Here is a 27923-nt window from a genome sequence, read left to right on the forward strand (position 1 = left end):
AGGGAGTTGGATGGGAGGTGTTGCCATGGGAGGCCAGGGTCTGCAGGCACAGGGCTGGGCTGGGTCGCAGGAGGCCATGGGAGGCCGGGGTCTGTGGGCACAGGGTGGGCCAGGGCCATGGGAGGCCGGGGTCTGCCGGCACAGGGCTGGGCTGGGTTGGCCAGAGCTTCACTGCTCTGGAACTTTGTGGAAGTTGCTCCTCTGAAGGGGTGTCACTGGTTTTCCTCCTGTGAGTGGACCAGCCGGAGCAGGCACGGGCTGACATGTGACCGCCAGCTGTGTTCACCCTGCTTCTTTGCTTTTAAGGTCATCCTCTTTTTCTTTCTTTCTTTCTTTTTTTTTTTTTTTAAGATTTATTTTTATTGCAAAGTCAAGTTTAACAGAGAGGAGGAGAGACAGAGAGGACGATCTTCTATCCGTTGATTCACTCCCCAAGTGGCCACAACAGCCAGTGCTGCACCGATCTGAAGCCAGGAGCCAGGATCCTGGTCTTCCACAGGGACCCAAGCATCGAAGCAGCCTCCGTTGCTTTCCCAGGCACATTGGCAGGGAGCTGGATCACAAGTGGTACAGCCAGGACTGGAACTGGCGCCCTACTTTCTGAACAGTGTCCTAACATGCTACACCAAACCCTCTCCCCAGAGCAACTTTGATTGTCATGTTCTATAGTGGCATTTCCACCCCTCCTCCAAGACCACTGTGGCTTGTAGGGAACAGATTGAATCTTCCCTAGGGTGAGTTGGGCCTCATTCTGCCAGAGGTAGACCCTGTCAGTGGCACAGAAGCAGGTGCAGCAGCCAGCAGGTGGGGTGTGGCCGAGTGAGGCAGGTAGTAGAAGCAGGCCAAGCGTGGGAGCTGCTGAGTGTCTCCTGGGCAGGTCACGGCTGCAGGCCTGGGGGGCTGTGGACTCCCCATGGGCAGGGCAGTTTCCAGGGAGTGCCTCTTCTTGTAAGCACCCAGGGAACCAAGCTGCTGGCTGTAGTTTTCTTGGTCCCATCTCACTACCTCCCTCCGCTTCTTGCCTCCACTCACCACACAACACCGTGGCTTTTGCTAAGCACCTACTGTATGCACATGGGGCCGCAGAGGCTGCGCCAAGGACCGTGCCCTCAGGAGCCCTCTTCAGGGCTCCCGCTTGTACCAGTGGTGGTAATGACTGAGCCTGGAATTGTTGGCTCAGAAAGCCTGGGTGCCTGCAGAGTAGCTTCCCGAGGGGTGCCACGCTGAGCAGCCTAGGTGCCTGGGGACCCAGGCGTGTGAGCGGGGAAGGGGAAGGAAGGTGGCGGCAGTGGGAGGCGTGAGGCTCAGGACAGTGCTGTCGAGCAGGAGGCTGTCAGGCCCCGCGGCCGTGGCGTCGGCTGTAAGCTTCGCTGTGCAGGGCTCACCAGTTAAGGTCCGTGTGCTGGGCTAGCGCTTGGGTCTCACTCAGTACCCTCCCCTTGTTCCTTGAGCACACACCCTAAGATAGGTCAGGAGGGGCGTGAGGCACCACAGTGCTCTGTGTACCACAGGAGGCCGGACTCCAGGGGTGCAGCTCAAAGCCAAGCCTTTGCAGAAAGGTGGGCCAGTGAGAGTGCCCCTTTAAAAATATTTTATTTTTATTTGAAAGGCAGAGTTAGAAGGACAAGAACACACACACACACACACACACACACAGCTTCAGATTGCTGCTTCACTCCACAGGTGGCTGCAACAGCCCAAGCTGAGCTGATCCAAAGCCATGTCCCCACGTGAGTGCGGGGTCCCAAGGCTTTGGGCCTTCCTCTACTGCTTTCCCAGGTCATAAGCAGGGAGCTGAGTGGGAACTGAAGCAGCTGAGATTCGAACTGCCACCTGTTTGGGATGAAGGCACCTTAGGTAGAAATTAGCTGTCTGTTCCACCATTGCAGGCCCCAAGGGTTTTGGCAGGTCTCCTGAGAACAGGCCAGTGGGGCAGGACAGAGCCTGGCATTTAGGACAGAGCCTGGCATTTGCTTGTCTTCCCAGTGACGGGCTCAGCCCCAGCAGTTTCGGGCTGGGGCCCACTGGGTGTGGCCCTGCCCCCCAGCATGCTGCCAGGTCCCTGGGAGCTCTCACTGGGACACTGGGACACGTGCACTGCCATCTCTGGATCCCTCGCTTCTCTGGGACGTGTGCACTGTTGCTCAGCAGGCACCTGGTATGAGTGACTTAGTTGTGTATTTGCTCTCCCTTGAACGATTCTTGGGGATAGTCACTTCAGGTTGCTATGAATGCGGTGGTTTCACACTGGGAAGCACCAGCCCCCTCCTGGTGCTGGTCAGGAATTCCACAGGAACTCCTTTCTCCTGGGATGCCACTGGGGCTCCTGGTGGCTCCAGCATTCGGCTTGGGGGCTGCACGGCTGTGACCTCTACTTCCAGAGGGGCCGACCTCTTCCTTCTCTGCCCCTGTGTCTCCACCGGTTTGTGTTCTCGCTCAGACGCTGTCTCCTGGGCCCAGCGTGGTGGCCCAGCGGCTAAACCCTCACCTTGCAAGCACTGGGATCCCATATAGCTGGTTCATGTCCTGACTGCCCCCCTTCCCATCCAGCTCCCTGCCTCTGGCCTGGGAAAGCAGTCGAGGACGGCCCAAGGCCTTGGGACCCTACACCTATGTGAGGGACCCAGAGGAAACTCCTGGCTCCTGGCTTCAGATCAGCTCAGCTCCAGCTGTTATAGCCATTTGGAGAGCGAAGCAGCACATGGAAGATCTCTCTCCCTGTTTCTCCTTTTCTCCATAAATTAGAATTGCCTTTTCAGTAAAAATAAATAAATATTTTTAAAGCTAAGGATAAGGCTGCTGGGAGTTCGGTGGTGGGCCCTCTTGGGGTCTGCCTTCACCCCTGTTCAGGGGCTCTAGGAGTTTTTCGTGAAAGCTCCCGCATGGCTGGCGTGGGTTGGCCATTCCTAGCTCGCTGTGTGTGTTGAGCCCTTGTAACGTGAAGTTTCTGTATGGCTGAACTCCCCCATCTCCTTCCATTCTGAGAACTCTTCCTGCTGCAACGTCCGATCAGTCTTCCACATTAAGATGAAACTGACGAAAATTTGTGGCCAAAGTTAAGATAAAAATGTGAGGAACTGACCAATCAAAGCTAAGGTAAAGCCACGAGGAACTGGCCAAAGCGGTGTGTGTAGCCTGAGGTTTTGGGATGCATGTGTGCTGTGGAGTGCCTAAACCGAGCTGGTTGCCACATGCCTTACCGTACACGCATACACGCGTGTGACTTTTGCTGGTGAGAAAACCTCTGCTCCTTTGCTGTGATCTCAGGAGCTCAGCACGTTGCTGCTAACTAGTTCTCGTGTTGTACAACAGACCCTACAGTGCGTTGCTGCTAACTAGTCCCCGTGTTGTACAACAGACCCTACAGTGCGTTGCTGCTAACCAGTCTCCGTGTTGTACAGCAGGCTCTACAGTGCATTGCTAAGTAGTCCCCGTGTTGTACAACAGACTACAGTACATTGCTAACTAATCCCCGTGTTGTACAACAGACCCTACAGTACATTGCTAACTAGTCCCCGTGTTGTACAACAGACCCTACAGTGCATTGCTGCTAACTAGTCCCCGTGTTGTACAACAGACTACAGTACATTGCTAACTAGTCCCCGTGTTGTACAGCAGACTACAGTACATTGCTAACTAGTCCCCGTGTTGTACAGCAGACTACAGTGCATTGCTAACTAGTCCCCGTGTTGTACAGCAGGCTCTTGGGCTTATTCTTCCTGTCTGAATGAAAACTGTCTTTGTCGACCTACACTCCCAGTTCTCTCTGCATCCCCATGAAGAGTTTTGCTTTTTTAAGATGCTTTCATTTGTTTATTTGGAAGTCGGAACAGGGGCTGGTGCTGTGACAGTGGTTGAGCCGCTCTGTGTGGGAGCAGCGTCCCCCAAATGGCACTGCTTCGTGCCCACTTCCAGTGCAGCTCCAAATATAACAAAAACGAAGGTTCTAGAGAGGAGGATACAGACAAGGGATTAATCGATGTTGCGGTTTATTTCCTGAGTGCAGCAGCTGAGGCCAGAAGAAAGCCAAGAGCCCAGCGCTCCCTCTGTCTCCCAGCGGTGGCAGCGACTCCCGTGCTTGGGCCTCCCCGGCTGTGCTTCAGAAGGAAGCTGGAGTGGAAGTGGAGACATGAGCCCAGGCCCCCTGACAGGTGCATTTCAGTGCTGGCCTGTGACTCTGAGTCTATACAATGTTGTTTTCAGGCTTGTTGTGCATTGAAAAACAACAGCTGATGTCTCCGTGTGAGACATCACATACACCAAGCATGGGAACATTTGTCTCTGATCTACTAGGCAGCCCACAGGGAGACGTGAGTGTAGTCCGTGCTGGAATCAGTTGGCCGGTTTTGACAATGTCTGACAGTTTCATCGGACATCACCACTGGGGCATCCCAGAAGGGAATTCAGGACCTTTCTGTAGGGTTTATTTTTTTTTTTAAAGTTGTATTTTATTTATCTGAAAGGCACAGTTACACAGAGGAAGAGAGAGAGGGAGAGAGAGAGCTTTTCTGTCTGCTGGTTCACTCCCCAAATGGCCACAACAGCTGAGGCTGATCAGATTGAAGCGAGGATCCAGGAGCTTCTTCCGGTCTCCCACATGGTCCAGGGACCCAGGCACCTGGCCCATCTGCTGCACCCCTAAGTGCGTTGTCAAGGTCATGGATCATGAGTGGAGCAGCCGAGACTCGAACTGGTATCCATGTGGGATGCTGGCACTGTAGGCTGTGGTTTAACCTACTAAGCCACAGCAGCAGCTCCCTCTGTAGGGCTTTGTAACTTCTTGTGAATGACGAATAGTTGGAAGGCTTTAAACAGTTCTCTGGCTGTGAAAGTCCTTAGCTGAGTTACAGTATGTGCCAGGGTGTTAAACCAGTGTTGTGGCTTAACATTGACTGTCGGGAATGCTGACAGCATTTGTATTTACACAGGCTCTCTGTCCTGTGACATGGTGTGTTCTGTTTGTTCAAGCTACATGTTATAGTTTGCCTCAGATCATTCATAGATACTTTGAGAGGCTTTTTTATTATGCTCGATTTTTTTCCCCATTTATATTCTTAACTGGCTAGTACCAGTTGTATGCCACTGAACAACATCCCCACACCCTTTCAAATACGTGGCATTCTTTGAACTGGGGAAAATGCTTTCGTTCTGCCATTCGGGACAATGTTTAACAGGCTCCTGTGTTCCCTGCCACCTGCTCTCAGGCAGGCTCTGGTGGGTGACTGACGCCATGCAGGTGTGAGGGGCGGGCCCGCGATAGACACAGGAAGCTGTGTGTGTCCTGGTGGGGCCTCGCTTGGCATTCCGGCCCAGTGAGGTTCACCCGGTGTACAACTCAGGTGTGGCCGGACAGTCCAACTTGGGGGTCAGACCACATACGCCTTTCTTCTCTGCTTGGGGCCTGAGCAGGCGCGGAGGGCTTGGAGGAGGCCACTGAGCTTTGAGTTGGGACAGTCAGCTGGAAAGTGTATCTTAACCTCTCTGTCCAGGTCAGTCTTATGAAATCCGGCTGCTGGAGAACCGCAAGCTGGGAGATTTTCAAGATCTGAACACAAAATACGTCAAAGTGAGGCCTGGGGTTGTGTGTGTGCTAGGGGTGTGGGCACCCCGGGAGGGGCACAGGCTAGGGGGCAGGGCTCTGAGGGCTATCACCCCTTCTGCTGGGGTAGTGGGGACCAGGCTGTGCACCCACCCACTCGCGCCTGTGTTGTGCACGAGGGGTTTCCATGTCCATCACAAGTGTATGTGAAGCGCTTGGCAGCCCTGCGCTGGGTGGGAGTCTTCTGGGCTCTGGGGAAGGGGCCTTATGGGTTGGGAAGGGTGTGCTTGGGTGCTTGGGGGAAGCAGTGGGATCTGCAAAGAGGGCTGGGTCCCTCCTGGCCACCCTGGGTCCCACACCCAGCTGTCCCCCTCCTTCCCAGAGCATCATCCGCGTGGTTTTCCATGACCGCCGGTTGCAGTACACGGAGCACCAGCAGCTGGAGGGCTGGCGCTGGAGCCGGCCCGGGGACCGCATCCTGGACATTGGTGAGTGCCCTTGTAGTGCCCTTGGGCCGTGGGAGGTGGTGACAGCACAGCCCCTCCTGTCCTGGCCCTGAGGGTGCGCACCACCTTTCCCAGTGGGTGTGAGAGTCCTGTTGGTGGTGGGCTTCTTTTCAGGGAGATTTGTAGTAGGGGGCTAATAGTGCCGAGATCCTTGAGTGAGGAAGGGCAGACAGAGAGCTTGGACTGCCTCTGGGGGTCCTCGGACTGCCCTCAGGGCTTTGGAGGCTGGGGTGAAGGTGGGGTGTGTGCGCACCCACAGCCCCCGGGGGCCTCTTGCTGCCACTCAGTGCTGTTGCAGCGAGAGCAAGCGGGACAAGGAGCAGCATGAGTTCACATGGCTCCCCAGGAGCTGTGAAGTGCTGAGGCACCGAGCTTTCCGCATGATGGGCTGCGGTGCGGGAGCGTGGGCTCGGAGAGATGCTGACTTGCCCTCTTGTGTGTGTGCACAGATATCCCACTGTCTGTTGGCATCTTGGACCCCAGGGCCAGCCCAACACAGCTGAACGCAGTTGAGTTTCTGTGGGACCCTGCCAAGAGGGCTTCCGCGTTCATTCAGGTAAGTGGGAGGTGCTTTCTCAAGGGCCCAGCTGGCTGCGCCCCTGTCCTAAAGCAGGACTGAGCTCACTCTGGATCCCAGGGCTCCTGGTTTGGGAGCTTTGAGGAAAGGACTTGGAGAAACACAGAATCAATGAGGTTTCTTCCTCAAATCAGCATTTCCCAGCATCGATAAGTAATTTAAAGGCAAAAGTGTTTTCCAGTATAATTTCTATTATGAAACAAGCTGTTACCCAGCAAACACTGTTTCGCAGCTCTGCCAGATGGCAGTGGTTGAGGGCGGGGCCTTGTCCTGAGCCTGAACCTGAGCCTGAACCTGAGCCTGAGCCTGGGCCTGGGCCTGGGCCTGGGCCTGGGCCTGGGCCTGGGCCTGAGCCTGAGCCTGGGCCTCAGCCTGGACCTGAGCCTGGGCCTGAGCCCGAGCCTGAGCCTGAGCCTGGACCTGAGCCTGGGCCTGAGCCCGAGCCCGAGCCTGAGCCTGAGCCTGGACCTGAGCCTGGGCCTGAGCCCGAGCCCGAGCCTGAGCCTGAGCCTGGACCTGAGCCTGGGCCTGAGCCCGAGCCCGAGCCCGAGCCTGAGCCTGGACCTGAGCCTGAGCCTGGACCTGAGCCTGGGCCTGAGCCTGGGCCTGAGCCTGGACCTGAGCCTGAGCCTGGGCCTGAGCCTGAGCCTGAGCCCGAGCCTGAGCCTGGACCTGAGCCTGAGCCTGGACCTGAGCCTGAGCCTTGGCCTGAGCCCGAGCTTGAGCCTGGACCTGAGCCCGAGCCTGAGCCTGAGCCTGAGCCCGAGCCCGAGCCTGGGCCTGGACCTGAGCCCGAGTCTGAGCCTGAGCCTGGACCTGAGCCTTGGCCTGGACCTAAGCCCGAGCCTGGACCTGAGCCTGGGCCTGGGCCTGAGCTTGCTGTGAGTCCTGAGGCAGGTTTCCTTCAGGCTGTCTGAGCCTTCCCTTACATCATCAGATTGTTGGTGGAAAGCTGTAACACAGCATCCAGTCAGTGAAAATTATTTTTTGTTAGCATTAATTCAGAAATTTACAATGTGATTGTAACAAATTGTATTATAATAGTATTATACTGTTATAACAATAAATACACAGAAGTCTTAAGATTTTGAGGGGGGCCTGACACAATGGCCTAGTGGCTAAATCCTTACCTTGCAAGTGCCGAGATCCCATATGGGCACAAATTCATGTCCCGGCTACTCTACTACCTGTCCAGCTCCCTGCCTGTGACCTGGGAAAGCAGTCGAGAACAGCCCAAAGCCTTGGGACCCTGCATGAGAGACCCAGAGGAAGCTCCTGGCTCCTGGCTTCAGATTGGCTCAGCTCCGGCCGTTGCAGATCGGGCCCTGCAATCTTTCTGTATCTCCTATTCTCTGTAAATTGCCTTTCCAATTAACTAATTAATTAAACAAATAAATCTTAAAAAGTTTATGAGAAACTAGGAATTAAGGTACAGTGTACATTTCTCTATTAGCTTTCTTTTCTAAAAAGTATCTATTTAAAAGTCATGTAGAGAAAGGTAAAAGCAGAGAGAGAGACAGAGGAGACTGAGAGAAAGAGAGAGCTCTTCCACCCACTGGTTCACTTCTCAAGTGGCTGCAGCATCCAGGGCTGGGCCAGGCAGGATACAGGAGACAGGAGCTTCATCCAGGGGTCCCATGTACCCGGGTACGGGGGCCCCGCTGCCTGGGCCATCCCGGGGAGTGGAGCAGCCTGGTTAGTCCTGAACCTATGCCTACAAGGCTTCCATGCTAGCCAGTGGCTGTACCCGCCGTGCCACGGCCCAGCCACTCTTAGCTTTGGACGCCTTCTTGTGTAGTGGAGAGCTTCTGTGTCTTGCACCCCAAAAGCTCACACCTGAAATGCTTCAAAACCTGAAATGTTGAGCAAGCGGAAACTCAGCAATACTGCACTTCACAGCATTTTTGGCTTTAGGATTTTTGGATTTTAGAAATACTTAATGGCAAATCTGTGTCAATATTCGCTCAAGTCCAAAATGTGCAATACTTCTGATCGCCAACATTTTAGAGAAGGGATGGTCAACTCAGATTTGCTGGACATATGGCAATGCCTGTAGCCTCTGGCTGTGCTCAAGCCAGCATGCTAGAGGGGACTTGGGCTGCTCTGAAGTCTGTAGGACGTGCCTGGGGTAGGGTGGGTGTCTGTGGGGACAGTGTCCTGAGCCAGGTGGGCAGGCCTCCAAGCACAGGCATGGGGATGGGAGGTGTGTCTTGCCTGCGTGGGGACCAGGAGCTGTCAGGCCACTGGAGTTGCATGGGGTCTTGGCAGAGCTAAGGGGCTGGGGCAGGCTAGGAGACTGACGTATGGAGTGCAGTCCCGGGGAACCCCGCCCTGCACCCCTCATCTTGCTGCCTGCTCTCCCCCCACCTCCCAGGTGCACTGCATCAGCACAGAATTCACCCCGCGGAAGCACGGGGGTGAGAAGGGCGTGCCGTTCCGCGTGCAGGTCGACACGTTCAAGCAGAGCGAGAATGGGGAGTACACGGAGCACCTGCACTCGGCCAGCTGCCAGATCAAGGTGTTCAAGGTAGGAAGTGGGGGTCCTAGCCGCGTCTTACTGTGAAAGCGGCTCAGTTTTTAGCAGGAGTGTCGAGACCCCGGAAGTGAGTGTAGGGCTGTGAGGATGGTCGGATTGGCCAACTTGGGATTTTTGTTTCTCCTAAGCATTTGGAATTGCTTCCAGATGCCTGCTGCTAGGTCTGCTGCCACGTCCCTGGGGGCCTCACGCCTCTCCTGCTTAAACCCCAAGGCCTGTTTTCCCTCCGTACTGACCTCCTCTTGCAGGAAGGAACATGTTGGGGTGCACCTGCTGTCTGTCTCACCTTGTCCCTGCAGTCATCCGCCCCAGTTACTTCCTGAACGTGATGACCAGTGGTCCCACTCGCTTGCAGGGCCACCTCCAGGCAGGGACTGCCCAGATGACCTGCCCCTGTAGCCGTCCTGGCATGCCCCTTCTTTCACATTCAGGAGGATTTGGAACCTGTTGGGGCTGGAGTCACTCTGGACAGGGGCTCACCAGCAGCAACGCTGGGGCAGCAATGATCTTCCTGAGCTCAGCTGGGTGGGGAACGGATGTTCGCTGGTAGAGCCATGAGGCTGCTGACTGAGTGGCAGGTGGGCCTGGTGTCCTGCTAGACAGGGCAGTGCCACTTCTGCAGGCCTGGTGCCCAGGAGGCCCTTGGAAGGGATCTGAGTCATTCACCATTCACAGCAGGTATAGGTGCACAGAGGGATCTGCCTGGTGGATGGTGCCTCTGAGGTTCCCGTTCAAGCCGTGGGGATAGGATTGGGCTGCCTGAGGCCTGGAGTGAGAGACAGTGCAGCCCTGACGAGGCTCTGAGTGCTGGGCCCCGTGGCTAGGCAGTGACGCTGGCCCAGCAGGAGAGAGAAGCCAGTGCCTGTTGGATCCTTCGGAAGCCTGCTTAGGAATTCTGAAGCCTCCCAGGGAAGTTGGCCCTTCCACCGTGTTTGTGTCTTTTGCTGCTAGGCAGATTGGCCATCTGGAGCGTAAAGACCCGTGCGCTCATTTCCTGTCACTGTACTTACGTTCTGAACAGGTCCACATTCCTTCCCAGAGCTCAAGGCAAGAAGCTGTTTCCATGCCTCTTCCGGCTCCTGCGGGCCCCTCCATTCCTTGGCTCGGGGTGCCTCACAGCCTGTGAAAGTAGACATCACCCTGGCCTTCTCTGCCAAGAGCCCTGCGATTCCATGGGGCCTGCCAGAACGGTCCCGAGGCCTCTTCCTGTATTCCGCGACAGTTTACTGACCTGCATTCTAAAGTTATTTGGCCTTCAAGCTTGAGCAACTGTGTGCCACATAAGGCCGCATAGCCACAGTGGTTGTCGGGGTGGGCCCTCCTCGGGGCCAGCCCTTCTGCAGAGCGCTTGGCCACGGCCACAGTATTTCTGGGTAGCTGTTCCCTCTGGGTGTCTGACAACACAGCCCGTGGTCCTGGCGCAGCCTGTGGTCACCCCCGTCTGCCAGGTGACCCCACCTGTGGTTCCACAAGCCAGGGAGCACCCTGGGGGCAGCAGTTCACTTCCTCACAGGCTGTGCCTTGGTGTGAGACACTGTACTATCCCCATGGCCTCTCAGTCTCATGCAGGAGTGTCCCAGTCCAAACTGGGTCCCCACAGTGCCACCAGCCAGGCTGGGCAGAGCCCTGTGCTGTGCCCGTCGTCCACATCCCAGTTCCTGGGAGCCCTGGCTGCCGGGGGTCCAACAGCTAGGCCAGCAAGGCTGCAGCGTGCGGCCAGGACTCCCAGCAGCCCCTGCTTCTTCCACCTCCCGTCAGTCATCCCTGTGGTGCTTGCTGACTCCAGGCAAGGAGGGGCTCCTTTCCCTCGCGGGGCCACAGTCTCTTCCCAGCGACTCCTTGGAGGCAGCACAGAGGCCGCCGAGAGCAGACTGACCACCCGTGGGCAGGGAAGGGTGGCAGGCAGGAGGCTGATCCCATACTGAGCTCCCCCTGTCCGTCTGTTCTGGGCCCTGTGTAAGGTGGGCTTATGTGCCACCAGCTGCCCCTACCTGCTGTGCGCTGACCCGCCCCGTGTGCCACCAGCTGCCCCTGCCTGCTGTGCCCTGACCGGCCCCATGTGCCACCAGCTGCCCCTGCCTGCTGTGTGCTGACCGGCCCCATGTGCCACCAGCTGCCCCTGCCTGCTGTGCGCTGACCGGCCCCATGTGCTTGCAGCCGAAGGGAGCTGACCGCAAGCAGAAAACTGACCGGGAGAAGATGGAGAAGCGGACTGCCCAGGAGAAGGAGAAGTACCAGCCGTCCTATGAGACGACCATCCTCACAGAGGTACACCGCGCAGAGCCCCGGGGCCTCTGCACAGGAGCCAGCCATGGCTCCAGCCCTGGGGAGTTGCACTCAGTCCGGTCATGATCCATCTGATCAGCCTGCTGTGGGGGAGCCGTCTTGGGTCACTCGGAGCCCTCTGCTGCCTCCCCAAGTGTGGTTGTTTTTGTTTGCTCACTCACGGGACTCAGAGTGGAACAGGTTTCGATGTCTGCCTGGAGCTGCCCTGGAGTAGCTGCCCTGATGCACTGTGTGTGTGTCTGTGTGTCTGTGTGTCTATCTCTGTGTGTGTGTGTTTGCTCATACCTGTGTGTCTGTGACACGGCTCTGAACCCCACTCTTGTCATCTGGTAGCTGGTCTGGAGGCCCACACTCCTGCATGGAAGCCTTCTGGTTCGTCGCCCGGCTGTGCAGCGTTCCTCTTGGATAGCTTCTTGGAGGTGGGGCCTGGCTCACAGGCTCTTCCGCCTCACACCGTGCGGCTGGGAAGACGTACATGGGGGAGAGTGCCCGGGGTGGACATGGAATGCAGCCACCAGCCTCTGTCTTGATCCAGTAGCTGTTGGAGTCATTTCCTCTTTGCCCTGACACCGTGCTGGCCTGCTCTCGCCAGCATGATGCCCTGGGGAGGCTTCCAAGGCTCTCACTGCTTGGGTCGGAGTTGGCTTTTCTGTTACTGGGCTCTGCGTTTTGCTGTTTTTATTTATTTTATTTGACAGAGGGTCCCATGTATTGGTTCACTCCCCACATGCAGTGGCCACAGCTGGCCCAAGGTGAAGCTGGGAGCCAGGTCACCCCCATGGGTGGCGGACCCATGAGCTGCACCATCGCCTGCCGCCTCCCAGGGTGTGTGTGAGCAGGAAGCTGGAGTCTGGAGCGGCCCTGCACCCTCCGATCCAGGCACTGCAGTGTGAGATGAGCATCTTAGCTGCTGGGCTATCCTGCTGTGGCCTCAGATCTTTTTGGAACATCCACTAACCCACTTGGTTTGTAGTTGGATCAACTACTGTTGGTGTTTGTCCTCTGAGCATTTGCAATTTCTCAGAATGTCCCTGTACCTATATGAGTGGCTGTGGCAGGGTACAGTGTGTTAGGAAAGCATGTTAGAGAAGGGTGGCTGACAGAGCAGTGACGTGTGTGTGTGTGTGTGTGTGCGTGTGCGTGCATAGTAAGCCATATGCAGAGGAGTGTTTGCAATAAGGCAGTGTAAGAGCTAAGTTGTGCTTCACCTGGAACTTCACCTGAGGGAGGCTGTGGCCATAACCTTGGTGAGAGGGCCCTGCCCCATCCGCGTGTGGCAAAGGAGTGACAGATGCAAAGGCTGTGCTTGATGGCCTGGGACTCAGCCCAGTTTGTTCGCGTGCCTTCTCCATGCCTGTGCTGGCGCTGCCTGGGAGGCCTCCTACATTGGCCTGCCTGCCCCAGGGGCACCATCCTCTCCCCAGCCGAGCCAAAGTGCCTGGAGCTTCCCCCACAGGGCATGAGCCCTGCACTGTGTGTGTGTGCGTGTCTCTGTGTGTGTCTGCATGGATCTCCGTTTGTGTGGGGGGCAGCTCCGGGGGCCCCTGGTGTACCAGCTCATCAGCTGTAAGGCTTGGTGCCAGCACACTACAGCCCACACACTCATGACAGAGCTTCTGTGGGTGCTCATCAGTCCACAGGGAGGCTTCAGCTCGGTCCACTCCACGGGACATGAGCCCAGGGCCCTGTGTGTGGGAATGCCGTCTGCCTTCGCTTGCTTTTGGGGAGATGCCTGCGTTTGGTTTTGGCTTCTGAGCTGGTGGTTTTTGGGGGCAGGATTGCATGTGAGCATTGACAGGTACCCTGAGCCCCAGGAGGAGACCTGAGCTGCCCAGGTGCCGTGGCGAGAGCTCACCTGCTGAAAGCTCCACTTGCATACTGTCTTTCCCGTTTTCTGTGTGGTGCTGCTTCTGGTGTTGAGTGTTGCTGGCTGCCTGGCACTGAGCATGGTCTGGTTCTCCTGGGCCATGCGTTTGGCCACGTCTGTCTGTGCTGGAGGCTACCGTGTCTCAGTCCTCTATTTCCGTTTGACCGGGAGTCACCTGCCTGCTGCTGTGTCCCTGTGGGTTTGAGCCAAAGGAAGCTCACAGACACCACTCGCTCTTAGCTTGTCCCCAGGCTGGCTCCATGAGCCTGCAGCCTCCTTGCTGCCCGCTGCCCTCGGGTAAATGCAGGCCCTGTCGGGCAGGAGTTGGAGGGTGAGCATGCCGGGGCCTCTGTTGCTCTTGTCCTCCTACAGTGCTCTCCGTGGCCCGATGCCGCCTACCAGGTGAACAGCACCCCATCCCCGAGTTACAACGGCTCTCCCAACAGCTTCAGCCTTGGCGAAGGGTACGTCGTCCTGCACTCCCTGCTCCCTGCTCCCTGCCGTTAGGACCCTGGTCCTCCTGCCTGCGCTGTCCCTCTCCCCGTGGCCACGTGTCTGGTTGGGTTTCACGGCAGCAGACTGAGCTGGGTTTACATCCATGCACCTGTTTGCACTCAGAGCCATTTCCATCTACTTGATAAAGCCCAGAGTTTTCCCAGTAAACCCAGGCCAACCTCCTGTGTCCCCTGGGAAGAAGGGCCTTGGGGGCCACAGTGGCCTCCGAGGAGCCACTGTTGGGCTGGGGGTAGTGTCCAGGAGGCCCTTACCGCTTGTCCTCTGCACATTTCCTGGGTGATATGGGACCCCTCATGCGCCTTCCCTGGGCTCGGCGCTTAGAGCTCAGAGCTAGCCTGGCTCTGCAGGCTGGGTGGCACAGCCCGTGACCTCCCTGTGATGGCTCTGAGCTGAGGCCTGGGTGGAGCCAGGGAGCGGCCAAGCCAGGCAGCGTTGCAGGTGGAAGTGTAGTCATTGCACAGCAGGCAGAACTCATCTGATTCCTTTTTTTTTTTTTTAAAGATTTATTCATTTTTATTACAGCCAGATATACAGAGAGGAGGAGAGACAGAGAGGAAGATCTTCCGTCCGATGATTCACTCCCCAAGTGAGCCGCAACAGGCCGATGCGCGCCGATCCGAAGCCGGGAACCTGGGACCTCTTCCGGGTCTCCCACGCGGGTGCAGTGTCCCAGTGCATTGGGCCATCCTTGACTGCTTTCCCAGGCCACAAGCAGGGAGCTGGATGGGAAGTGGAGCTGCCGGGACTAGAACCGGCGCCCATATGGGATCCCGGGGCTTTCAAGGCGAGGACTTTAGCCGCCGGGCCCTGATTCCTTTTTTTTTTTAAAGATTTATTTTACCCTTTGAAAGGCAGAATTAGAGAATTCTAATTAGAGACTTAGAATTAGCTGGGGCTGGGTCAGCCTGAAGGCAGGAGCCTAGGGCTCCATCGGAGTTCCTCCCGGGTGCAGGTGCCCGTGCACCTGTGTCGTCCTGTGCTGCTCTCCCAGGTGCAGAAGCAGGGAACAGGATCACAAGTGCGCAGGTCCGAGGTATTCACCTCACAGGGCTGCACAGTGGTCAGTGCTGTCCCTCTTTGCGCTTTGATTCCCTCAGCTTCATGCCTGGGCGTTCTGGTCGCAGCCTCCCCGAGCTGACCTTCAGGGAGGTGTCCTGCTTACAGAAGCCCTGGGGACGATGGCAGCTGCTCCTGTCACCCATGGGCACACAGGAAAGTGGCACTAGATCATACAGCCATGGCCCCACCTGAGTCCCTGATGTCGGCGCTGGTTGGGACTGTGAGAAGCTGTCAGGAATGGGGTGGGGCGTGTGTTGGCAGCGTGAGCTTCCTGTGTGTCCCCAAAGGTCAGCTGGTTACACCGGCTGCTGTTTCTCTCCCTGGGAACATCCATAAGGAGCCATTTTGTTTCCAACAAACCACGTACCACTGTGGCTGAAGCAGGGCTGGGGAAGGCATGTCCTCGTGTGTCTGGAAGAGCCCCTGTCCTCACTCATGGCTCCTTTCCCTTTGCAGCAACAGCTCCCCGACCCACCCCGTGGAGGCCCTGCCACTAGGCAGTGATGTAAGTGTGTGCATGCCTGGGCGTCCCGGCCGGCTGGCGCCCCAGGGGCTGTGGGCCACGGCTCAAGGCCTCTCGTCTCCCCGCAGCACCTGCTCCCGTCCGCCTCCATCCAGGACGCCCAGCAGTGGCTCCACCGCAACAGATTCTCACAGTTCTGCCGGCTCTTCGCCAGCTTCTCCGGTGAGTGGGCGTTGTGACACCCCTATTGCGTCTACCGGGACCTGCCCTGGGTCCCCGGGGCTGACCCTGGTCATGAACTGGAGACAGAGGCAGCCCAGGAAGTTTCTGTTTGAGTGTGGCCTCACGGAAGTGGTCTGCATGGCCCCGTCATGATCCCCCTATATCTTTGTGGAGAGTTTGGAGCCCGTAGCCAAGCAGGGTGGTGCCAGTGCGCCTGTGCCTGGCCAGGATTCAGGAGAGATGAGGAGGGGGTTCTCCTCTCTGCGGTTGTCTCACAGAAGCTGTGAGCCACACACAGAGCGTCGGAGGGTGGGAGCCACACTGCAGCAGCCTCGTCCTCCAGCACCGAGTCCACCGTCAGTGGTATTTCCCATCTGCTAGTTCATGCTCCAACTCTGCGACAGCTGAGGCTGTGCCTGCTCGGGAGAGAGTGTGGACTGAGTCCCATTCTCGGGGCCTGTGTGATGGCGGGGCGCACGTACTCAGGACACCCCTGCTGCTGCCCAGGTGTGCACTCACAGGGAGTGGACGGAGAGCTTCAGGCCGGACGCTCCAGCCTGCGCCTCTGGTGTGGCGGGGCCCGCCCCTCACCTCCTTCCTAGCACTCTCTGTTCCCAGGGCACAGCCACCCTCTGGGCTCGTTTGGAGCTGGGCCAGTCCTTGCCTGACTCTGCTTGCAGTGCGTGGAGGTCCGATGTGCCTTGCTGTTGGCTGGGGTCTGCTAGAGCCCAGCACTTGCGTGCCCTGGGACCTGGTTGTCTAGCCCAGACCCCGTGGGCACGTGTGAGAGAGTTCCTAGAGGCTTTTTTTTTTTTTTAAAGATTTTATTATTATTGGAAAGCCAGATATACAGAGAGGAGGAGAGACAGAGAGGAAGATCTTCCGTCCGATGATTCACTCCCCAAGTGACCACAACGGCCGGTGCTGCGCTGATCCGAAGCTGGGAACCTGGAACCTCTTCCGGGTCTCCCACGCGGGTGCAGTGTCCCAATGCATTGGGCCATCCTCGACTGCTTTCCCAGGCCACAAGCAGGGAGCTGGATGGGAAGTGGAGCTGCCGGGATTAGAACCGGCGCCCATATGGGATCCCGGGGCTTTCAAGGCGAGGACTTTAGCCGCTAGGCCACGCTGCCGGGTCCTAGAGGCTGTTCATGCAGCCACAGGCTGGACGGCACCCGGTGCCCACGAGGGGCGGGTGTTTCATGAAGGGGAGCATTGCTAATCATGGGCATGAGTCCCATGAACACTGAGCTGGGACCTGGGGAGACGGGAGCTGGGAGACGCAGGCCCGGGGGAGCAGAGCCCTGGGTGGAGGCAGAGGGGCTGGAGGGGCTGTCGCCGAGACCCAGGGTGTGCTCAGGCACTCTGGCCCCTGCACCAAGAGACGTGCTCGTCACACTGCCAGTGTGCTGGTGGGAGCTGTGCTCGTAGGTTCAGATGGAGTGCCAGTCAGAAGTATGGTGGTGAGGCTCTCCTGGCTCATGTTCGTGCCCCCTGAGCCCCAGCAGGGCTTCCAGGGTCTCATGGGGTCACTGGCTGCTTTGCTGTTCTTTCTGCCTGGGCTATCCGTTGTTCCTCCAGAGTGAGGCTGGCCCATCCCTAGACCCCCCTGCAGTGTGGATGTTGGGGCCTTTTGTCTGGGTCCCTTCCATGAAGGGTGGCTGCGTTTTCCTGTCCAGGTGCCGATCTGCTCAAGATGTCCCGAGATGACTTGGTGCAGATCTGTGGGCCTGCGGATGGGATCCGGCTCTTCAATGCCATCAAAGGCAGGTGCGTGCTAACTCTTCAGGCTGCAGGCGAGCCGGTGGGCACACTGAGTGACGGGGCCAGGGCTCAAGACCAGGAATGAGGTGTGGAGGCACAGCTGGAGTGGAGGGGTGAGGGTGCCTCTAGATCTTGGCCCCAAACTGCTCACCTAGGTTCTCCAGTCTTGTGTGGCCCTGGGCTCTAGGCTGCCACCCTCGAGGGAGCCCTGGGCCACCCCAGGTGTTCATCATCCCGTGGCAGTGCACAGGAACAGGGCCAGCCGTGCTGTAGGGTGTCATTGTCCACTGCAGGAGCCTCTGGCCACCTGTGCTAATGTGGTGGCTGCAGTTGTATTCCCTTACACTCTACTGAAGTTGTGATGATCATCCCCAGGCCAGGCCGGTGTAGAGCGAGTGGCCAGAGTGGAAAGCCGAGATCCGCCTGCTGCAGGCCTGTAACCACCCCCAGTGCTACATGGCTTGGAAGGGGCCTGTGAGCTGGGCATGGCAAGGCCTGGGAGGCCGCTGTGGGCTGTACGGGAGAAGACGGGAAGTTCTGTCTTAGTCACCCTCAGGAGGCCGCTGGGGCAGGCCTATCTGTCCCTGCACTCTCGCCCACAAATGGCACTTGCTCATCCACTGCCCTCTTGTCCTTCCCACTGCTCTATCTACCCTGAGTTTTAGATGTCCTGAGATGACCGTGCACCTGCTACTTGTCTCTTGTGTCCACCCACCAGGAATGTGAGGCCGAAGATGACCATTTATGTGTGCCAGGAGCTGGAGCAGAGCCGGGTGCCTGTACAGCAGAAGCGGGAGGGTAGCGGGGACAGCAGCCTGTGTGGTGAGTCGGGGCCCTGCGTTGCCTGCAGGGGTCCAGGCCCTTGCTGTACGCCTGTTCATGGAGTCTGTGTCCTAGGTTCCCACCGGTGAAGGAAGGGCAGCTGTTCCCTCCCATCGTGGGGCCCTTGCACACCTTGGTGGCTCCTGGACTGGTCGCTTGTTCAGCTCTTGCTTCCAGTGAGGAGCAGAGGCCTGGCAGGCACCCAGGACTGCCCAGGGAAGAGCTGGTGCCTTCCCAGCCTTCTTAGCCTTCTGCTGGCTGGGTGCTGGGTGCTGGCACAGCCAGCTGGCCTTCTGCTTGCTCAGTGCTGTTGCTGGCCGCAGTCAGCAGCACAGCCACGGCCCAGGAGGCGGGTTGCAGCCGCAGTGCCAGGCCGCAGACCTGCCGCTGCTTTTTGGCCAGAAATGGGGTTGGCTTTGGGAGGAAAACCAGGCAGAGAAACTGACTCTGAAAAGATGAAAAGGAGGAAGAAGAGCAATGGTGGGGGCAGGGCGGCACTGTTGCGTAGTGCGTGGAGCCACTCCCTGCGGTGCTGGTATCCCATACGGAGGCTGGTTCGAATCCTGGATGTTCCACTTCTGACCCAGCTCCCCGCTGATGCACCTGGGACAGCAGGGTCGGGGTGGCCCAAATGCTTGGGACCCTGCATCTGCATGGGAGACCCCAAAGAAGCTCCTGGCTCCTGGATTTATCCTGGCAGAGCCCTGACTGCTGAGGCCATTTGGAGAGTGACCCAGTGGCTACAAGAGCTTTCTCTGTAACTCTGCCTTTAATAAATAAATAAATAAATCCTGAAAGAGAAAAAGCACTGTTAGGGTCCTATTGGAGAAGGGGGGGTCTTAGGACGAGGCCTGGGGCTCTTGCCCAGGGTTGGCCCTGCAGGCTCACTTTGCAGAGACGACTCGGACAGAGGCTCAGTTGGCCTGAACCCTGGCACAGGGGGCCTTCTGTATGGCCGGCCTTGAGACCTCTGCCAGCCCCTTGCAGGGGATCCCTCCACCCCACCTGCCCATCTGTGCCCCATGCAGCTGCTGCTGGGGCCCGTCACCAGTGACGGGGGGCGGGGTGTGCTCTGGCCCAGCTGACCATTCTCTGGGCGGGGGCTCAGGTGTCCTCCTCTCGAAGTGAGTGCGTGTCTGGTTGGACCATGAACCTGGCCACTCCGGCCTGCGCTCGCTCCCCGTGCGGGCGGACCCGGGTCTGAGGGTCCTGGAGCCTCCACACTTTAGACCGCCGCCCACCAGAGACCGAGGCAGTATTAAAGAGGTGGGGCCAGGATGGATGACATGGATGTGTCCACCGTGATGGCTGCAGAGTGTGCGTGCTGCCCTCAGCCTCATAACCAGTCCTGGGCATCCTCAGAGCGAGCTCCCGGTTCCCGGCAGGCTCGCGGGTCTTGGTGGTTCCTCACGCACAAAGCCCCTGTTCCTCCCGTAGTGTACCATGCCATCTTCCTGGAGGAGCTGACCGCCTTGGAGCTGATTGAGAAGATCGCCAGCCTGTATAGCATCTCCCCCCAGCACATTCACCGGGTGTACCGGCAGGGCCCCACGGGCATCCACGTGGTCGTGAGCAACGAGGTGAGTGAGCTGCTCTGGGAGGCTGGGAGAGGAGGTGCTGCGGGACCGCTGTGCCTGGTGGGTGCCCTTGTGGCCACATCTGCATGCGCCTGCTCACTCCAGGGGCAGTGCTGATGCTGTTAGTGGCTGTCAAGTCCTCCCTCCTTAGCCTTCTGCTGGCTGGGTGCTGAGCAAGTGCCAGAGCACCGTGTGCCCCTGCCTTCATGATGGGAATGGGCAGGGCTGTGGCAGTGAGAGAAGGGGGCGGCGAGGCTGCGGCTTGCAGGTGAGCGCAGGGCTGTGGCAGTGGGAGAAGGGGGCGGCGAGGCTGAGGCTGCGGCTTGCAGGTGAGAGCAGGGCTTCTGTGGATGGCGAATGAGCTGCTGCATTGTGGGTCCGACTCTGGCAGCAGTGGCATGAGCAGGGTCTGAGCGGGGGCAGCAGGGTTCCCAGGTGCTGTGGGAACTGAGCCTGCTCGTATCAACGGAGGAGGGGCGCTGACGAGCCCTGGCCTTCTATGCAAGTCCAGGGCAGTTGCCTCGAGGCCTCTTCCTGCATCCCTCTTCCAAACAATAGCAGTGACCGTAGCACTTGCTGTTCCTGGCTCCTGGTTCCTCCTTTGCCCCTTGTGGCCCATCTCACAGATAGAAGACTGAGGCACCTGGGCCACCCGCTGGGAGTGAGGACCTGTGAGCCAGCGATCCCTCCTGGGATCCTGGTCTCAGCCCCCAGCTGGACACGGAAGTCTCGATTTGAGAAGGGGGGTCTGGTGGGAAGTGTGGCCGCAGCACGGACTTGAGGACGCCCAGTGGCTGGTCCTGAGCAACCTTGGGGAGGTTTGCAAACCTCAGAGCCCCAGGTCAGCATCTGCCGAGTGCATGTGTGGATCTAGGGGACAGTTTGTGGTCGGGAATGAGGAGAATGGAGTTAGTCACCAGGAGGGATGCCGAGTGGAGGTGTGATTGGTGGGGTCCCTTCCAGGTGCTGGTCACTCTGGGGGGCAGGCAGAAGACCTAGGGAGGCGCAGTGAGCAGTGATTATCCGTCACTAGTCACCGTGGCTGTCACCTCACTCCTGTTCATGTGTCTGACATGGCTGAACGGGCCCCTGGTACTTGGGCCGTCGTTAATTACTGTTATTTGTTCCATTTATGTGAAAGGCACAGTTAGAGAGTAGGGGGACACGGAGAGAGAGATTTCACCTGTTGCTTCACTCCCCAAATGGCCACAACAGCTGGGACTGAGCCAGGCTGCAGCCAGGAGCCTGGGGCTCCGTCCAGATCTCCCACACGGGTGGCGGGGGCCCGCATACTTGGCCCGTCTTCTGCCTCTTTCCCAGGTCCATCAGCAGGGAGTCGGATGAGAAGTGGAGCAGACAGGACCTGAACTGGAGCCTGGATGGAGATGCCAGCATCTCTGCTGGGCACCGTGCTGTTTTAATTAAGAAATGGTTCCTCGCCAGTATGAGAAATCAAGCAGTGTAACACACATAGCAGAAGGCAGATGTGAAAGGCTCTTGTCTCCCTGGGGATCTGGTAGCGACATGATGTGCTCTGTGCAGTGTGCGTGGGCCCCGGTGTGCGCAGGCGTGGTGTGTGTGAACTCGGTGAAGATACCCGCCTTTGTCACCCATCCAGGCTGGCTTCCATGCTAGCAGACTCTAGGCTTCCGCAAGTGCAGCCTTCCCACCCCGGGTGCAGAGCAGAGTGGAGCCCGGAGTGCTGGGCTGAGCCTCCTGCAGAAGTGTCGGGAAGGGGCGAGGGCATGGGGCACGGGAGCCTCGGCAAAAGCCGCAAGGGCAGGGCAAGCCTTGCTCCTTGGTGGGCCTCTGGAGGGACCGCCCACCCGCGCCCGCCCTGGCCCTTGAGAGGAGGCCGTTAAGTAAGTGAAGCAGAGCAGAGCTCCAGTGCCACCTCGCCTAAGTAGGCGATTCGTATTCCCTAAAGTCTCCTTGTCTCTTAACCCCGAATCAATTGGAAATCTTTGGTTCCTGATTGCCTGGAGGACTGGAGGCAGCCTAGCCAGCCACAGAGCCGGTCCCTGGGGTGCAAAGGCACTTAATTAAGCCAGGGAGTTACTGATTAAGCCCACACGGGCAGTGTTCTGATTTCTGCATGCCCAAGGGATGGGGCCGCCCGGGTCCTGGATGGAGCAGGCCGGCAGTACAGAGGGAATGTACTTCATGCGTCATTAGGTCCTGTGGGGAGGAGCAGGGGATGGCTGTGTGAGATTCGCCACGGTCATCCAGAGTGGCCATGAAATGTGGGCTGCCTCTCTCTCCATATATATATTTGGAAAGAGCTTTTGCTGTTGTGTTGAGTTGCATCTGTTTATTTTTAGTGTTCTTTATATTGCGGAAGACAGTTTACAGACCTGGAGTGTGCCCAGGGTAAAACATCATTGTCGTTCCCAGGCACCAGCTCTGAGATTGCTAGAATATTCTATAAGGAACCCCTTTGGCCTGGTGTTTTTCCCCACTACCCCCACCAGCCTTCATTGTGTGTCCCTCACTTCCTTGTTCCTTTTCAGTGTCGTCTGACTGCCTCCTTGAGACTCCGCATCGGGCAGTCGTGGGCTCTGCTCCTGCCATTGCTTCCTTTGGCACACGGCATTTCCGAGATTCCCAGATGTGGAGGGCACGCCTGGTCCCGCATCTGCTGATGCCCGATGTCGGGCTGCCCCTGACCTCTCTGTCGCTGCCAACAGTGGCCGCTATGTACACATGCGCAGGGGTGTCCCTTGGGCGGAGAGAATGCGGCGTCCAGGCGTCCTTAGCCTACCGTGGGCCATTTCCTGCAGAGCCCTACCCCCACTGGTGCCTGTCCGTTGCTCTAGGTCACATGTCGTTTTTGTCACCCAGGTGGCCCTGTTTTTACAGGGAGGACCTGCAGGTGGGAAAGAAAAGGGTGAGGTCCAGGGTCACTGGGAGGTGATGGGCAGGAAACCTGAGCTGTATCGTTTGTTTCCTGCCATGCGGTCAGGGACGTGGGGAGGGTGCTCTCTCCTGCTGTCCTTGTAGGACCCCGACACACAGATCCTTTCGTGAAAGGTTTTTTTTTTAGAAAGAAATTGCAAAGTGTTTTTGACTTATTACTGTTAGAGATTGAGTATCTCATAAGACCAGCAGCGTTTCGGGTGTGGAGTTCCCTGTTATGTGGGGGGTCTGCGTGGCTTGTACAGTTGGATATCCCCAACCCCAGAGTCTAAAAGCTGAATGCTTGGGGGGCTGGCCTTGTAGCAGAGCGGATAAAGCTGTCGCCTGTCCCAGCAGCATCCCACATGGGTGGCTGGTTTGTGTCCCAGCTGCTCTATTCCAGTCTCTGCTCAGGGCCTGAGCAAGCAGCAGCACATGGCTGCTGGCCCCTTGCACACACACGAGACCTTGAGGCTCCTGGCTACGGCGTGGCCCAGCCCTGGCCATTTGAGGAGAGAACCAGTGGGTGAAAGACCTCTTTCTCTCTGTAACTCCATTTTTAAAATAAACCAAACCCCCCCTGAAAACTCCCAAGTCAGCGACTGTGGTCCCTGTGAGCATTCTGAGGTTTCTGTTTTTGCGCTAGGGGGACTCAGCCTGTGCACAGACAGCAGTTCCCATAGCGTGGCCATTACAGGGCGTGGGTCATGCAGTTACCAGGGGAAGCAGAACCTGCCAAACACCTGCCCCCATGACCCAAGGTGCGGGGTCTGGGCTGCCTCTGTCCTGGTCCGTCTCAGGGCTTTGTCGACGTGCAGAGCCATCTTCAGGCTCTGCTGCCCTCGGCTCCATGCCGAGCCCGTGGCTAAGGACTGTGTCTCCTCGTTTGCCTTTCAGATGGTGCAGAACTTCCAAGATGAATCTTGTTTTATCCTCAGCACATTAAAAGGTAATGCTCCCCTGTGATGGTGAATTGGAGCAGGTCAGGGGGCTGAGTGGACGTGGGGGCCTACTGGCACCCAGGGGTCCCTCCAGAGGGGCCTATCTGGGCTCAGCCTCAGGAAGAAGCAAGCAAGCCCCCATGGGTCCCAGCCTTGAGAAGGACCCCATCGCCCTCTGTGCTGGCCAGCTTGCTCTCTGGGTCACAGGGAGCACAATGCATCTGGTGTCTCTGGTCTGGGGCCATGAGCCGGTGGAGTGGGAGGCCCAGGAGCCGGCCCAGGAAGGGCTCAGCAGAAGGTGCCAGAAAAAAGTCCAAGCCAGAACTCGCCATGGCCTCCCTTAGAGCTGGGAGGGACAGCGGTTGGGGCACCGTCCCGTCACCAGGTTGCTTATGCCCTTGATTGGGGGGTGGAGCCTGTCAGTGCTGTTAGGGGTCTGGGGCATGCTCGACGTGCCATCCATGAGAACCACCATTTGCCCAGAGGTCTCGTTGAGGTAGCTCCTTTTAGGAAATGTGAGCCTTATTTTGGTGGTCTTTGCCTGGACCCTGATAGCATTCCTCTCGGCCCCGAGGCTGTGAGGGTGCAGCCTTGTTCCAGTGGAATCCACCTGGTGTTTTGTCTCTTGCAGCTGAGAGCAATGACGGCTACCACGTCATCCTCAAGTGCGGGCTCTGACCCGGAGTAGGACATGCACCTGCCTCCCAGCGCCCAACCCAGACGCCCTTGGACGTAGAACTCGCACCTCTGTACACTGCAGCCTCACCTGGCCAACGGAAGCTGGGAGGGACCCTGCCCGATGATGAAGCCACAGACTGGCGGCTGACAGAGACTCACAGAGTCTGGTGTGCAGCAAGCCTGGGTCTTTCCTCCCTGCCCTTGGCCACCAGCTTGGGGACACATCCTTGTTCTTCCTCCCAGCCCTGACGGCCAGCAGGGCTCTCGGCTCTTAGTTGACAGTCCGCTTGGTGCCACCTAACTGGTCCCTCCTGATTCCTCCCCTGCCCTCGGAGACAGCTTCACCTCGCCCCATTCCTTTACCTCCCTCTGGCCACTGAGGCGCGGGAGGCAGTGTGGCCCCCTTCTCCTGTTTGCCACCCTCCTCAGTGAGCTTGAAGGGCATCCATCCTTCCTGTTCTTGATGAGTGGGTGGGAGTGGGGCTGTCCCGTGCCTGCTATTCCGTGCCTTCTGCCTGGTTGCTGAGGATCTGCCGCTGCAAGCCTGGAGGTCTGCCTGTGCTGTGTGTGGCGGCCTGTGGGCGCTGGCTGCTGCCATGCTCGTTCTGAAGGCCACTGCAGGTGCAAGATGAAAGCCTGTGTTCAGGGATGAGTGCAAACTGGGTCCTTTGGTGCAGTGTTACTTCTCGAGTGCTCGAGGACCGGGCAGACCAGGCTGACCAGGCAGTGAGCTTTGCATTGAATCATTACATGATCTTGCCTCTAGAGGCGCTTACCAAATCCATCGTTGCTAGGGTTGCAGGGTGACCCTGGGGCGTTCTTAGCTCTCCTTGTGGGCAGGGCATGATTAGGGTGTCTCCCACATTGGAACAGCTGGATCTCCTTTCTAAATGGCCTCAGAAGGCATTTGAATATCTGTGACTGTCATGTGCTCTGGAGTTAGTCTTGGTTGTGCCTGTGGATCTAGTCAGTGCATAGGAAAATGCGGGTTATGAAAGAACGCATGAATTTCAAGGGTTTTTTTGCACCAAAGTAAACTTATCTTTTTAAACACTAATTCTTCATTAGTTTTTAAGATTCAGTATAGTTCATAGGTGCGATTGTAAGAATGGAATGACGTCCCCCTCCTTCCCTCAGTGCCATCATCCTTCCCTCTCCACTGATCTTTTTCGCTTTTGCAAGAACATTTTATAGATTCACATTTCGGTGGAAAGGCTTTACACTTCACTGAATAACTTTAGCAAGCAAACAGCAAAAAGAACTTCCATGAGAGCTATAAATAATAATTAAATGGAAAAAATGACTATTTCACCCATGTACAGTACCTTGGAAAGCAATCACGGATCGCCAAAACTAGAGCTGTATGACGTTGTTAAGTCTGAGGACTCAGAGTTGCACAAAGCCACATTTAGAGCAGCGCTGGCCCACAGAGGTGTTTGTTCTGTACATCATGGATCCCAGTGACAGGGCCGAATGCACCGTGCACATGGCTCATTTCGTGCGATGTCCTCCAGTTGGGTCCATTCTTCAAACACTGGTCGAGTTTCATTCTCCCTTATAGCTGGTAGTATTAGTTCATTTTCTGATGCACATTTTGAAGTCCCCTCATGCACTGGTATGGTTTTTCACAAATTCACGAAATCACCGTCACCTCCGAGTTAGTCGGTTTTTGCACATTTTCATTGTCCCCTAGAGGAAGCTTGTACCCTGTGACTCCCAGCTGCCCTTTGCCCCCAGTTCCTCCAGATGCAGGCAACCTGGAACCTGGACAAGTGGCATCATACAACATGATTATGTGTGACGTCACACAGCATTGTCGTCTGGGACTGGCTTCTTTCGGCGTGCTTTCTAGAATCATCCATGTTGTACACCTGTCAGAGCGTTGCTCTTGTCACGTCATCCAATCACGCACCACATTGTCACCCTTAGCTCCTCAGCTGTGTTTCTGTGTTGCTTCTATTTTTGGGCTTATAGGAATGCTGCTCCGAGCTTTTGTACAGTTTTTGGTGGGCATAGGCTTTTGTTTCTCAGGAACAGACTTTGGAACGGACTGGATCACACAGTAACTCCGGGTTCAGCCCTTGAATCCTCACCAGGCTGTCTCCTGCACTGCCACCTGCAGTGGGAGGGTTCCCATTTCCTCACGTCCTTGCCAGCACTTGCCATTATCTGTCTTGCGGCTGTGGCGTCAGTGGGTGTGGAAGGGTGTCTCGCTGCTGTGCCTCCCCTGGGAGCTGCTTTCCCTTTTGTTGCTTGCTTTCGGCGTCACATCTCAGAAACCATTGCCCAATTTAAGGTTAAGATTTATGTCGATATTTTCTTCCAAGAATATTTGTAGTGTTACTTCTCACAGTGGTCTTTGATTCCTATGGGGTTAATGTTTGTGTCTGTGTGTGGTGTGTTAATTTTTGTGTGGAAGTATGGTATGTTAATCTTTTGCGCGGGTGTGTGGCATGTTAATTTTTGTCTGTGTGTGGCAGCATGTTCGGCTTCCTTCTTTTGCACATAGCTGTCTGCTAGTCCTGCCTGTTAACTGGCTTTCTCTGCTAGTCCTGCCTGTTAACTGACTTGGCTAAATGTTCCTGATTCCTGCTGCAGCCTTTTGGCGATGACAAGCTGACTGGGGAAGCTCCCCGAGTCCTATGTTGAAAATCGCAGTCCTGTGCTGGTTCTGCTGTCTTGCCAAAGGTTTTTCGCCTGATTCTGCTGCTTCAGCAGCACCTGGCCTTGTCCCTGCAGGGCACTGTTCTCTCTGCCTGCCCCAGGACCACACGCTGGTCTCAGGGAGGGCTCAGAAGCAGCCCTTTCCTCCTTGGAATCAGCAGGAAACTGAGTCAGGTGGAGGTGAACGCCTCAACTTGGTCATGCCCCCCATTAGGGAAGAACCAGACATAGGTGGTGGGTCTTCTGACGTCCAGCCTCCCTGGTTGTCTTCAGTCTCCACTCCTCCGTGATGCCACTGCCCAGGCCAGCTGATGCCAAATCAGATCTTGTTGCAAAGCATGTGCCTTTTTCCTTGCAGGAAGGTCAGGCACCTTCACCTTGCTGTTAGTAGAGTCTTCTGTTCTCCAGCATGCCTGAGACAGGTGCACCAGCACCTGCTGTCCCCACTTCCTGCTGCTGGTGGTAACATCTCCCCACTTGCAGAGCAATGGAAAATAATAAATCTCCAAACAGATACATGGGGAGTTGAGTTGCAGAGCATGTGAGCTGCCGAATTCAGCAGGAAGTCCCATGCATGGGGGTCTGATGAGCAAAAGCAAGCTGTGGGTGTTATTGCTCATGTTATTGCTCATAAGACACAGAAAAACCATAATGCTCTCCAGTCTTGTCCAGTGTCTCCTGTGATGGCTGAGCCCCCTGGAGGGGTACGTGGCCCCTTTCTCCCGTCTTTCTAGGCTGAGACATTTTGGCCACTGAGGGACTTTAGCATTGGACTATCATGTGTTTTGGTGGGCAGGCTTCTGTTTGCCAGGCTGTGATGAGCCGACTCCTGTTTAAGGGCTGCACCTTCACTAGGGGCAGGGGCTGTGGGAGAGCAGTGACACTCCTTGGGGGAAGGGTCAGTGGGCTTGGGAAAGGGGAGGATGGCATGGAGAGTTCAGTCTTGGCCTGGGGTCCTCCACAGAGGTCAGGTTGTGCCCCAGTGACCTTACGCCCCATCAGCAGAGCTAT

The 27923-nt window shown here is 57.1% G+C and overlaps 1 protein-coding gene across 1 annotated transcript in view; it reads left to right on the forward strand.

Moving 5' to 3' along the window:
- Positions 1–25021, forward strand: part of TFCP2L1 (transcription factor CP2 like 1) — a 47209-nt gene extending 22188 nt beyond the window's left edge. The window contains exons 3-15 of the mRNA XM_058664335.1: positions 5490–5566; positions 5922–6027; positions 6495–6601; positions 8997–9149; positions 11316–11426; positions 13684–13775; positions 15343–15391; positions 15478–15571; positions 17251–17341; positions 18054–18157; positions 19595–19737; positions 23527–23578; positions 24202–25021. Of these exons, the coding sequence (XP_058520318.1) occupies positions 5490–5566; positions 5922–6027; positions 6495–6601; positions 8997–9149; positions 11316–11426; positions 13684–13775; positions 15343–15391; positions 15478–15571; positions 17251–17341; positions 18054–18157; positions 19595–19737; positions 23527–23578; positions 24202–24248 (1226 nt within the window). The 3' untranslated portion in view covers positions 24249–25021. The remainder of the gene's footprint in view (positions 1–5489; positions 5567–5921; positions 6028–6494; positions 6602–8996; positions 9150–11315; positions 11427–13683; positions 13776–15342; positions 15392–15477; positions 15572–17250; positions 17342–18053; positions 18158–19594; positions 19738–23526; positions 23579–24201) is intronic.
- The last annotated feature ends 2902 nt before the right edge of the window (positions 25022–27923 follow it).

Source organism: Ochotona princeps, chromosome 5, assembly GCF_030435755.1.
Source record: "Ochotona princeps isolate mOchPri1 chromosome 5, mOchPri1.hap1, whole genome shotgun sequence".
Lineage (NCBI taxonomy): Eukaryota > Metazoa > Chordata > Mammalia > Lagomorpha > Ochotonidae > Ochotona > Ochotona princeps.